Source organism: Salmo salar, chromosome ssa02 (assembly GCF_905237065.1).
Source record: "Salmo salar chromosome ssa02, Ssal_v3.1, whole genome shotgun sequence".
In the NCBI taxonomy this organism is placed as follows: domain Eukaryota; kingdom Metazoa; phylum Chordata; class Actinopteri; order Salmoniformes; family Salmonidae; genus Salmo; species Salmo salar.
Genome location: NC_059443.1, coordinates 21,761,859 through 21,774,398, shown reverse-complemented (window position 1 = coordinate 21,774,398; position 12,540 = coordinate 21,761,859). Strand labels below are relative to the sequence as shown.

Below are 12,540 nucleotides of genomic sequence, written 5' to 3'. Positions count from 1 at the left end.
GGGGGGCAGGTGGTTGAAGAATGCCTTGCATGGCTAAACATGGAGTTTTCTAGCTGAAGTATATGTTCATTAAAAGTAGTTAAACCTACGCCCCGGTTTGTCATTATATAAGGAACAAACATAACAGATGGGCTTATAGGCTTTCCAGGGAAATAGAAAGTTCTAGACCCAGAGAGAGAGAGAACCATGTAGATGCAAGAAATCACCTGAGAGGAGGAAAGAGTGGTGAAAGTGGACGAGAGTCAGAGAATGCCTCAGGTAAGCGACCAGGAAAAGAAAGAAATTTGCACCACTTACTTCAAAATACATATATTTTCATGTATCTTACTGTATTACTGTAGGTTCAATCCAAAAAACGTTGTCTTAGGCTATATGCTATTTTTTGTTGTGTTTTGAGAAGATACATTTGGTCCAAACCATCCACCTGTTTACATGTCTGTCAGTCAAGGAAGCTGAATCTACAGTCTACTACTCCAAACTGAAGAGTCCATCAGAGGACATTTATGCTGAAGCTTTTCAGAGACAGACCAGGTACAGGTGGCTACAGCACTGCTATCATATTATGAATCAAATTCAAACAAGATGGCGCAGGAGAAGAAGGTTGACATTTTACGTCTTTCTATCCAATTGTGTTTTTTGTTTGTTTATTTTTTTAACTTATTTTGTACATACCCCCCTGTACATAGTCTCGCTATTGTTATTTTACCGCTGCTCTTTAATTACTTGTTACTTTTATTTCTTATTCTTTCTTATTTATTTATTTTAACTGCACTGTTGGTTAGGGGCTCGTAAGTAAGCATTTCACTAAGGTCTACTAAGGCCTGTTGTATTCTGCGCATGTGAGTAATGACATTTGATTTGATTTGAATTGTATTTTATAAAGCCCTTTTTAAATAAGCAGTTGTCACAAAGTGCTTTACAGACACCCGGCCTAAACCCCAAAGATTATTATAAGATTATTGAACTAATCCCAATAAAGTAATGTACTGGCCAAGAATGAACCAGGAAATCAGCCAGACCACTGCTTCATGTTAACCTCTCTGGGGTCTAAAATGGTCTAAAATGTCCTATTAAAGTAAAAAACATTATTTATACTTTTAATATGCAAGACAGGAAGAATAGAGGAAAAAGAGGAATAGAGAGAGACTGAGGGTGTTTCTCAATATGCATACTACTGTGCTCCGAGCACGCAAATTAGAGCACGGGAAGGTCTGAGTATGAGTCCAAATCAAAGTATGCGAAACAGAGCACGGAGGGAGGGCACTTCTCTAATGTGTATTCCGTTTGTACATATTTTGAAGCATGCATCGATGCAAGCTTCAACGGAAAGTAAGCAAAGAAGTATGACTCAACCACATAAAAACATTTCTTGAAATCAATGGCGGCCACTATTTGGGCTGAAGCGAAAGAAATTACACTCTGACTTCAGAATGAAATATTGCCAATTCACATCTCACATGTTGCCTGACTACAAAATTTGATCTTGATACGTTAATAAATACATGCTGTGTTAATTTTAGCATGTTTAACTGCCTAAGTACTGTAGATAGCACGCCCATATTAAGTCAATAGGGCTAACTGGCTAGCTACTAGTACCGTTAGCTAGCCAGATAGCCACAAAGAATTGTTAGCTAGCTATCCATGAAGAATTGAAGAATCTATCTTGCATAATATTAGTTTTAGGTCATTTTTTCCTGTTAAACTATTTGGTTAGCTACATTATTATGATTCACATATAACTAGCAGATAGTTATGAAGTATAACGGTTGTTTTGTGCATATCTTGTTTTGTCTCTATTGCCGTTGTTGTCCTGGCTGGAAGACGGTTCAGTGAATGGGTACTGCAAGTCCAAGTCCAAGTCAATAAGGCTAACTGGCTAGCTAGCTAGCCACAAAGAACGCTAGCTTCCCACAAAAAATTTACATCTAACCTGCATAACATTAGTTCTAGTTCATTTTTGCCTGTTTAAATTGTTACAATTCACATATCTAGCGGATAATTATTAAGTAAAATATTTGCTTTGTGTATATCTTGTTTAGTCTCTATTGTTGCCATTGTCCTGGCTGGAAGAAGTTTAAGTGAATGGGGAGGTGAAGCGTGAGGTAATACAGTAGGGGGAGATGGGTGCCTCTCAAATGTATTGTTTTATGCATTCTCTACACTCTCGTCCTCACAAAAACGTATTGAAGAGAATGTGGTTGGAAATGCACTCGGAGCATGTTGGTGTGAAGCACGGTAGAATGCATATTGAGAAACACCCTGAGTGTGAGTATGAGAGAGAAAGACAGTGAAAGTCCAATTTTCCCAGTTCCGAATTTTAATTACAGACACATTTCCTTGGTCTAGCCTGCTATTAATGTTGTGTGCAGTTTTCATCTGCATATCGAAACTGTTGAGTAGGTCATTAATTGGCAACTCTTTTAACCAACTAACACAGTAGCTTACAATTAATACCATTATTACACATCTCTATCAATAGCCTTTTAAACCATGATTACATATCTCTATCAATATCCTTTTTAAACCATGATTACATCTCTATCAATAGCCTTTTAAACCACAATTACATATCTCTATCAATAGCCTTATTAAACCATGATTACGCATCTCTAGCAATAGCCTTTTTAAACCACAATTACACATCTCTATCAATAGCCTTTTAAACCACGATTACACATCTCTATCAATAGCCTTTTTAAACAACGATTACACATCTCTATCAATAGCCTTTTTAAACCACGATTACACATCTCTATCAATAGCCTTTTAAACCATTATTATACACTGTATGACCTAAGTCTATGTTATAATTCATTCATTAGACATCCAGGTATAACCAATGATGGTAAATATAATCACATTACAGTTAGTTATGCCTTGTGAAGAACAATCAAGTCAGCCTGCCAATTTCAGTTAGAATTTACACTAATGTAAAAGATTAATAATATCTTGCACTTATTTTCTTGTTTTGGTGAGATGTTTTCTATATGTTTTTTGAATGACTTTGAATGTAATAATGATCTACATTATTATGTGCGTTAACCAATCATTAGGTTTTCTGTTCTGATTTACAATCCTGAAAAAAAAGGTTCCAGTAAAAAAAAGGTTTAATATACTGTCTTGTAAAATCTTTAATAAAAAAATATTCACATGCTTTACTTGGAATGATAACGTGGCATACATGGTCCAAAAAGATTGAAAATGAATCTAGTCTACATTTCAACCCAGTCTTACCCATATACACTAGCTACTACAATACAATCATTTGTTTTCGACAAATAATACTGCATACATACATAATTGCATCACACATGTACTATATAATAACAATATAATGATCTGCTTTGCTGTCTTAACCCTCAGACGTATCTTACTTCCTGGTCATCCTCAGGCTCTTCCTGTTCCACATCTAAACCCAGAGCACTGTGGCGAATCATCTGCCAGCATGCCAGGGACTTCCTGTTTCCATCTATCCCACCCCTGTGTTTGGGTCTGATCAGAGGGCTTCCAGGTCCTTTTGACATGTCAGTGTTCTCCGTCTCCTCCCGCTCCTTGCTCTGGTCCTCATCCTTAGAGAAGGCTTGCACGTAGCGACGCATCTTTTGCACCAGTGGGTTGTTGCGATCCTCAACCCTGCAATGGAGACATTAAGAGAGTCATTATAATACAAAGCCTGTATATGACGGGGATGGGGAAACACTGTTAACACCACCACACCTAAGACAGAGAGTACAGTAATAGGCCAGTTAGATGAAGTGTTGTTGTCTTACCGGAGGTACCACCGCTCCCCCAGGCCATAGAGCAGGCCACACACTCCCAGCCGGGGCCACAGGCAGCGGGGCAACCTCCTCTCCAACATCAGGGTAGTGGCCACCACCTACACACAGTGAGCAGGGACAAAGGACATAAGGATCATTAGAATGGCACTGATTGGGATGCTGTATACATTTTCATCATGGTTTTAAGCTATGTTTATGGAGTATGCACAGTGCCTTCAGAAAGTAGTCACACCCCTTAACTTAATCCACATTGTGTTGTGTTACAGCCTAAATTCAAAATTGATTAAATATATTTAATTTCTTACCCCACTACACACAATACCCCATAATGACAAAGTGAAAACATGTTTTTAGAAATGCATATTTATTGAAAATTAAATACAGAAATATCTAGTTTACATAAGTATTCACACCCCTGAGTCAATACTTTCTACAAGCACCTTTGGCAGAGATTACAGCTGTGAGTCTTTCTGGGTAAGTCTCTAAGAGCTTCCTACTCCTGGATTGTGAAACATTTGCCCATTATTCTTTTCAAAATTCTTCAAGTTCTGTCAAATTGGATGTTGATCATTGACAGATAAACATTTTCAGGTATTGCCATACATTTTCAAGTCGATTTAAGTCAAAACTGTAACTCGGCCACTCAGGAAAATTCACTATCTTCTTGGTAAGCAACGCTAGTGTAGATTTGGCCGTGTGAATTATGTTATTGTCCTGCTGAAAGGTGAATTAATCTCCCAGTATTTGGTGGAAAGCAGACTGAACCAAGTTTTCTGCTAGGATTTTACCTGTGCTTAGCTCCATTCCGTTTATTTTTATTCTGAAAAACTCCCCAGTCCTTAATGCTTGCAAGCATACCCATAACATGATGCAGCCAGCACCATGATTGAAAATATGGAGAGTGGTAGTCAGTAATGTGTTGTATTGGATTTGCCCCAAACATAACGCTTTGTATTTTGGACAAAAAGTGAATTGCTTTGCTACATTTTTTGCAGTATTACTTTAGTGCCTTGTTGCAAACAGGATGCATGTTTTGGAATATTTGTATTCTGTACAGGCTTCCTTCAATTAGGTTAGTATTGTGGACTGTAATAGAAAATGTGTGCTTGTGTGTGTCACACTGATGCACACCTGTGTCCTCCAGAGCTCGTCCCTCTCCTGGGCTACTCTCCAGTGTGTATCACTCATCATGGCTATGAGCAGGTTGAGCAGCAGTATGTAGGAGACCACAGAGAAGGTGCAGTGCAGCACATGGACAATAGGGGGCGTTGTGATGGTGTGGTCCACTGGCAGGTCTATCAGACCCACACTCAGCTCAAACTGTGAAAACAGAGTGATGGGGAAGGAGCGGTACGCAGGTAGAGAGTCTGGGTCCTGAGTCATGTACACCATCCACAGGGCTGGGAGGGAGGGAGGGAGGGAGGGAGGGAGGGAGGGAGGGAGGGAGGGAGGGAGGGAGGGAGAGATAACAACAACCAGGGTATAAAAATAAGATTTTTTTTTTGTTTTATACAATTGTCGGCAATATGCTTATTTGAAACGTTAAGATTTGCTAATACAGTTTCTCTTAAACAGAATGTACTTACAGGTGGAAAACCCTATGAGCACGATGAAGCTCAGCCACATGAACTTGGTCAGGTCTCCAAATATAATCTAGGAAGAAATGAGACAAAACACCACAACAGTTTAATATGGGAATCAAAACAGCAAAACCATATGTTCTACAGTAACGTCATGCTAATGCTTGTGTGTGTCTGCTTCCCTTACATACCTTCTGTATCATGATGACGTAAGGCCCCAGCATCTGAAAGCCTCGGGCGAAAAACATGACGTTACTCCAGCCCAGCACCAGACACACAGCCATGACAACTGCCTCCCCCTGTACCCCACTGACCCTGAACACACACAGCAGCACCACCAGGAACGCATAGGCAATACTGGGGAGGAAACAGAGATTATTACACAGGTTAAAAATGCTACATAGACATGACATAACACAACAACATCACTCGGCAGGTAATAAAGGCTACATAGGCACCAAGGTTTACTTACAGAATGACATGGAAGGGTCCCCCCAGGGCCGTCTGTCCAAAGTACTGCTTGGCCCCCACTCTCAGCATATCTGGGATCTTAGGGATTGGGAATAGCACAGATTATATTGACAGCCAGTAATGTGATCTAATCTACAGTGTAAATATAAGTGACATGTAAAACTATTGGGTGATGTATGTTTTACCTCCAGTAGCAGAATAACCAGGGCACCCAGGACACTGATCATCTCTCCTGCCAGACGCAAGTTGTCCCCATAGGTCACATAACTCTCCTACAGGGACAGAGAACAGGGCACGTGGATCAAAAAGGGTTCATATGAACACCTCTGATTGAGGTTTGCACACAGGCTGTCATATGAAGATGCCTTCATGTCTCCCCCACCTTCAGAGTTTTCTGCACGCGGATGGTTTTGTCCATGTCAGATACAGTGTAATTCTCTGGAGCGTCCTTTAGGGGGCGATACACACAACACAGTGTGAAGGTCCCAATGTACAGGAGGTACAGCAGCAGCAACAACCTGTACACAATACAATAATTACATTACAACATTAGACATAAACAAATGACAGCATCTCAAACACAACATCAGAACATGATCCACTGTATGTGTTGTTACCTAAAGTAGTGTTTTCCATAGAGGTTCCACTTGAGACTGACCAATTGCCTAACAGGAGTCACTTCCAGTATCCTTCTTGCCTGAGGGAAGAGATCATCCTCATCATCAGTTTCCCTGTAGTGCATATTACACCGTATCATGTTTGTGTTCTGTAATGTACTGTACCTCTCTCCTCTGGCTGCCCACGATGAGCTCCAGCACAGAGAGGTCGTCGTCGGCGACCAAGGAGTCGATCTCTGAGAGGTCATAGAGGTTAGAGGTCAAGGGTCCCAGGTTCCACTGGACGACTCGCCTCCGGTTGACCAGGTGCTGGAATGCCTGGGAGAGAGATAGAAAAACCTTAGAAACCTAGAAATGCAGCACAATTCATTTGTAGGTTAATTACATTCTAATAACAACATATGCTGTATAAAGAATATTAGAGTATGGAGGAGAAGGTTATGACTACAGGTTAAGTTAAAGATAATAGGGGAAACACTATCCCTCTTCTCCTCTCATACATTGTCTCCTGTTTCTTTCTCTATCCCTCTATCCATCCTCACCACCAGGTTGCCCTCCTTGGCAGCCAGTTTGAAGGGCGTTAAGCCACGATAGTTGGTCACCATGTCCAGTGGCACAGCCTGGTCCAGCTCAACGTCGTGTGCCAACAGCAGATCCAACGCCAGGCATGCTAAAGTCTTATTGGGCTGCAGGACCAGGATGTGGAGCACTGTGTTACCTAGGGGGAAGAGAGGGAGATATTAAACTGCTGAAAAGGGAGAAGAGAGAAGAGGGGGAGGACGAGGAGAAGAAAGAGGAACATTTCATACCAGTGGAGTCCTGGGCCCTGGTGCTGGCTCCTGCGTTGATCACCATGGAGATGATGTCCTGATTCCCCACACAGGCCGCAAATGCCAGGATGTGCTCACCTAAAGTAAAGCAAACGGAATCAAATAACCACATTTCCCAAAATGCATTTTTCTACTCCTTACAGACCACAAACAGTCATCTTACCATAGTAGAGCAGCCCTCCTCTTCTCTTCCTGAAGTACAGGCCTGTGACTCTGGGCGTGGCCACATCTGCCCCACGACCAATCAGACTGCGGACCAGGTTAACGTTCTGATTCACCACGGCAATGTGGAGAGGTGTCATGCCTGATTGAGCGTGACAGAGAGAGAATATATTATTGTGTGATTTAATATCTGTGTGAGTTTTATGATATTATAGTATGTGTTTGTTCATTGTGTGTGAGAGTATATGTACCAAGGAAGAGGTCAGAGGTCATGGGCTCATTGATGAGTTCAGGTGCTCCGTCCATCAGAACTAAAGCAGCATCCATGTTATCATTCAGAACTGCCACATGCAGCGCGGTCTCCCCCAGAGCACCTCTCTCAAAGATGTTAGTGGATGCACAGTCCAGAAGTTTCTTAATGCAACCTGCACTGTTCTCTTTGGCCGCAAAGAAGAGAGGGATGTCATTTGTCCTATGGGAGAGAGAGTATGTTTTCAAGTTAGAAATGATAGCTGTACTTTTAGTTTATGGTTGATGCAGCTTGTTTGTCATCAGCCAATCTGCATTCTCAATTAGTTAAAAGCATGTGAACACACACAACTGATGCTCCCAGATTACAAATAGTATTTTCAGAGTTTCTCACTTGTTATGAACGCAGCATAATATCAACCAATACTTGTCAGTAGCTGTTTTTTTTTTTTTTTTTTAACCAATTGGAGTATCACCTTTTGTTCTGCAGCAAAAAAGTTTCATCAAGCATCTCATTCCACCCCTTCCTGTTCTGGAGGCGGAACCTGAGCTGGCTCCACCAATGGTTGAGCTCACCTGGAGCAGATCTTGCCAGGGGCGGGGCCATCCTCTCATAGGGTGAGTCTATTTGAAACGGCTGAGATTAGAAAGAAATTTGCATGTGTGTGAGACAAATTAAGTGTCAGAAACAGTGAGCTATCCAGCAACCTTGTCTCAGAGCATTTAGTTTTATTCTGTATGTAAATCCGAGACACTCCATTTAGTGTGACGTGTTATATTTCGTATGGTATGTATTTTAATTTCTATCACCCATTTTGTATGCTATGTTAGTAATTACAATTTGTATTTTAAGTTACTAATTTCTAAAACGCACAATATATTACGAATTTGCAAACGTACTCTATGTTATGGTTTTGCAAAACTGTTACTTTATTTGCCACTTAATAGGCACTTACTATAGGCTAGCCAACTCTACCAGCTAGCAGTACTGTATCATCTTTAGTCAATAAGATTTTTGCAACGTAAGCTTAACTTTCTGAACTTTCGAGTTGTGTAGTCCACTTGTGTAGCTAGCAGGACTGACTTTGTGTTAGCTAGCCAACGTTTAATTACTTCTGCGTTATGTAAGGGACTAGACACAGACACGAATGATCCATTGGTAGTTTGTTGTAACCAAGTATTGGTGCTAACCGTGTGTTATTGGATGCTAGCATGCTAGTTAGCTACGGCGTCATAGGACACGGTGCACTGGGTGGGTTTCATGGAAGAATACTGTACCAAGTTATCTAGCTGAATAAACTAAGTTTGAGCCTATTCCTGGAAACATTGAACCACTGTAGTTTACATCGATTATAATTTGTAAGTGGAAGTTGGAAAAGTTATATTTGAGTGTTTCAGTGAATGGTTAGTGAGGGAGGCCCTGCTCTCTCGCTTCCCCAGTTGTTTAGTTAATTTTCATTCCAATCTCCTTTGCATTAGCGTAGCCTCTCCTGTAGCCTGTCAACTATGTGTCTGTCTATCCCTGTTCTCTCCTCTCTGCACAGGCCACACAAACGCTTCACACTGCATGGCTGCTGCCACTCTAACCTGGTGGTCCCAGCGCGCACGACCCACGTGGCGTTCCAGGTCTCCGGCAGCCTCTGGAACTGCCGGTCTGCGGCCAACAAGGCAGAGTTCATCTCAGCCTATGCTACCCTCCAGTCCCTCGTCTTCTTGGCGCTGACGGAAACATGGATTACCACAGAAAACACTGCTACTCCTACTGCTCTCTCCTCGTCTGACCACGTGTTCTCGCATACCCCGAGAGCATCTGGTCGGCGGGGTGGTGGCACTGGAATCCTCATCTCTCCCAAGTGGACATTCTCTCTTTCTCCCTTGACCCATCTGTCTATCTCCTCCTTTGAATTCCATGCTGTCACAGTCACGAGCCCATTCAAGCTTAACATCCTTATAATTTATCACCCTCCAGGTTCCCATGGAGAGTTCATCAATGAGCTTGACGCCTTGATAAGTTCCTTTCCTGAGGATGGCTCAATTCTGGGTGACTTTAACCTCCCTACGTCTACCTTTGACTCATTTCTCTCTGCCCCCTTCTTTCCACTCCTCTCCTCTTTTGACCTCACCCTCTCACCGTCCCCCCCTACTCACAAGGCAGAGTGCTCACATTGCCCTACCCTATGCTTTGACCTCTTTCTCCCCTCTCTCTCCAGATGAAATCTTGCGACTTGTGACGGCTGGCCGCGCAACAACCTGCCCGCTTGACCCTATCCCCCCCTATCTTCTCCAGACCATTTCCAGAGACCTTCTCCCTTACCTCACCTCACTCATCAACTCATCCTTGATCGCTGGCTACGTCCCTTCCGTCTTCAAGAGAGCGAGAGTTGCACCCCTTCTCAAAATACCTACACTCGATCCCTCCGATGTCAACAACTACAGACCAGTATCCCTTCTTTCTTTTCTCTCCAAAACTCTTGAGCGTGCCGTTCTTGGCCAGCTCTCTTGCTATCTCTCTCAGAATGACCTTCTTGATCCAAATCAGTCAGGTTTCAAGACTGGTCATTCAACTGAGACTGCTCTTCTCTGTGTCACGGAGGCTCTCCGCACTGCTAAAGCTAACTCTCTCTCCTCTGCTCTCATCCTTCTAGACCTATCTGCTGCCTTTGATACTGTGAACCATCAGATCCTCCTCTCCACCCTCTCCGAGTTGGGCATTTCCGGCGCGGCTCACTCTTGGATTGCGTCCTACCTGACAGGTCGCTCCAACCAGGTGGCGTGGCGAGAATCCGTCTCCGCACCACGTGCTCTCACCACTGGTGTCCCCCAGGGCTCAGTTCTAGGCCCTCTCCTATTCTCGCTATACACCAAGTCACTTTGCTCTGTCATATCCTCACATGGTCTCTCCTATCATTGATACGCAGACGACACACAATTAATCTTCTCCTTTCCCCCTTCTGATAACCAGGTGGCGAATCGCATCTCTGCATGTCTGGCAGACATATCAGTATGGATGACGGATCATCACCTCAAGCTGAACCTCGGCAAGACGGAGCTGCTCTTCCTCCCGGGGAAGGACTGCCCGTTCCATGATCTCGCCATCACGGTTGACAACTCCATTGTGTCCTCCTCCCAGAGTGCTAAGAGCCTTGGCGTGACCCTGGACAACACCCTGTCGTTCTCCGCTAACATCAAGGCGGTGACCCGATCCTGTAGGTTCATGCTCTACAACATTCGCAGAGTACGACCCTGCCTCACACAGGAAGCGGCGCAGGTCCTAATCCAGGCACTTGTCATCTCCCGTCTGGATTACTGCAACTCACTGTTGGCGGGGCTCCCTGCCTGTGCCATTTAACCTCAACAACTCATCCAGAACGCCGCAGCCCGTCTGGTGTTCAACCTTCCCAAGTTCTCTCACGTCACCCCGCTCCTCCGCACACTCCACTGGATTCCAGTTGAAGCTCGCATCTGCTACAAGACCATGGTGCTTGCCTTACGGAGCTGTGAGGGGAACGGCACCTCCGTACTTTCAGGCTCTGATCAGTCCCTTCACCCAAACAAGGGCAATGCGTTCATCCACCTCTGGCCTGCTCGCCTCCCTACCTCTGCGGAAGCACAGTTCCCGCTCAGCCCAGTCAAAACTGTTCGCTGCTCTGGCACCCCAATGGTGGAACAAGCTCCCTCACGACGCCAGGACAGCGGAGTCAATCACCACCTTCCGGAGACACCTGAAACCCCACCTCTTTAAGGAATACCTGGGATAGGATTAAGTAATCCTTCTAACCCTCCCCCCTACCCTCCCCCCCAAAAAAGATATAGATGTACTATTGTAAAGTGGTTGTTCCACTGGATATCATAAGGTGAATGCACCAATTTGTAAGTCGCTCTGGATAAGAGTGTCTGCTAAATGACGTAAATGTAAATGTAAATGTCTTTTTTAATTTAAGCTCTTGATATGGGAAAACGTGTTTTTTATGACAGAATGTTAATATTAGGTGAAATCCCCCCAAACAATTTGACCAAGTTACACTTTTCAACAGGCACTGAATTGGTGGAACGACCCACTTACCTTTACGGAAGAAAACAATTAGTCCTTTACTCCTAATTGACAGTCAGGTACAACGACAACATGTAACACCAAGCTGATTTGAGAAAGAGAAGGAGGATTCACTGGTGGGGATCTATATATATGCAGACAAGACAGAGATGAGAGAGGGAGGAGATAAAGGAGAGGAGGTCGAGAGGAAGAGGATGGATGAGAGAGGAGGGAGGAGAGAGGGAGGGGCCAAATGGTGGAAAGGAGTAGTAGTTAAATTGAGCATTATCTTTTGGAAAGATCCATCATTTTATTGGAATAATTTACTGCAGTAAACCAAGGTTGTTTGACATTTTGCTAAAACTTCTCGAACACTAAAGAGTGCTCTGGCCTTGCGCTTGACTGCCACACTCAGTTTACCTGGCAGATGTCCTGAGACTGGTCCACGGTCCATAGGTCTCCCCCTTTGGCTCATTTTTAGCCCCTGAACAGCCATTGTTGGATGGTGGGGGATGACTGTTGGATCAACTTTTCGGACGTTTTGTTTCTTCTCTAGTTCTCTTCTCTAGAATTCCTTTCATTGAAGTGGTCTGGAAGAAGCGTTTGGTGGGGTTAAGTCAAAAGGATCCAGAACCTGTGTATTTAAATTTAAACCCATGAGAGAAATTGCAAAAAAAAAAAATCTGTTTTCAAAAGGCAAAAACCAAAATGTCAACATCATGACAGTCCACACTTTTTGGTCTTTATTCTCAGTGAACCGTTCAGATAACTGGTTCGAAAGTCGTCTACCTTTCAATTGTCTCAATGCTGGCATGTAATCAA

At 43.3% G+C, this 12,540-nt stretch overlaps 1 protein-coding gene across 1 annotated transcript; it reads right to left on the bottom strand.

The window, feature by feature from the left end:
- Window positions 1-3,340: 3,340 nt before the first annotated feature.
- On the bottom strand, window positions 3,341-8,295 carry LOC106592665 (transient receptor potential cation channel subfamily V member 6). Its single transcript, XM_045700046.1, has 15 exons — window positions 8,165-8,295; window positions 7,691-7,911; window positions 7,441-7,581; window positions 7,257-7,355; window positions 6,990-7,165; window positions 6,613-6,765; window positions 6,448-6,527; window positions 6,213-6,348; window positions 6,016-6,102; window positions 5,832-5,908; window positions 5,551-5,716; window positions 5,366-5,432; window positions 4,911-5,179; window positions 3,771-3,877; window positions 3,341-3,633 (listed from the first exon to the last, which is right to left on the bottom strand). Exons 1-15 carry the CDS (start codon window positions 8,293-8,295, stop codon window positions 3,360-3,362), a joined length of 2,184 nt encoding a protein of 727 aa, XP_045556002.1. The 3' UTR covers window positions 3,341-3,359.
- Between the last annotated feature and the right edge of the window lie 4,245 nt (window positions 8,296-12,540).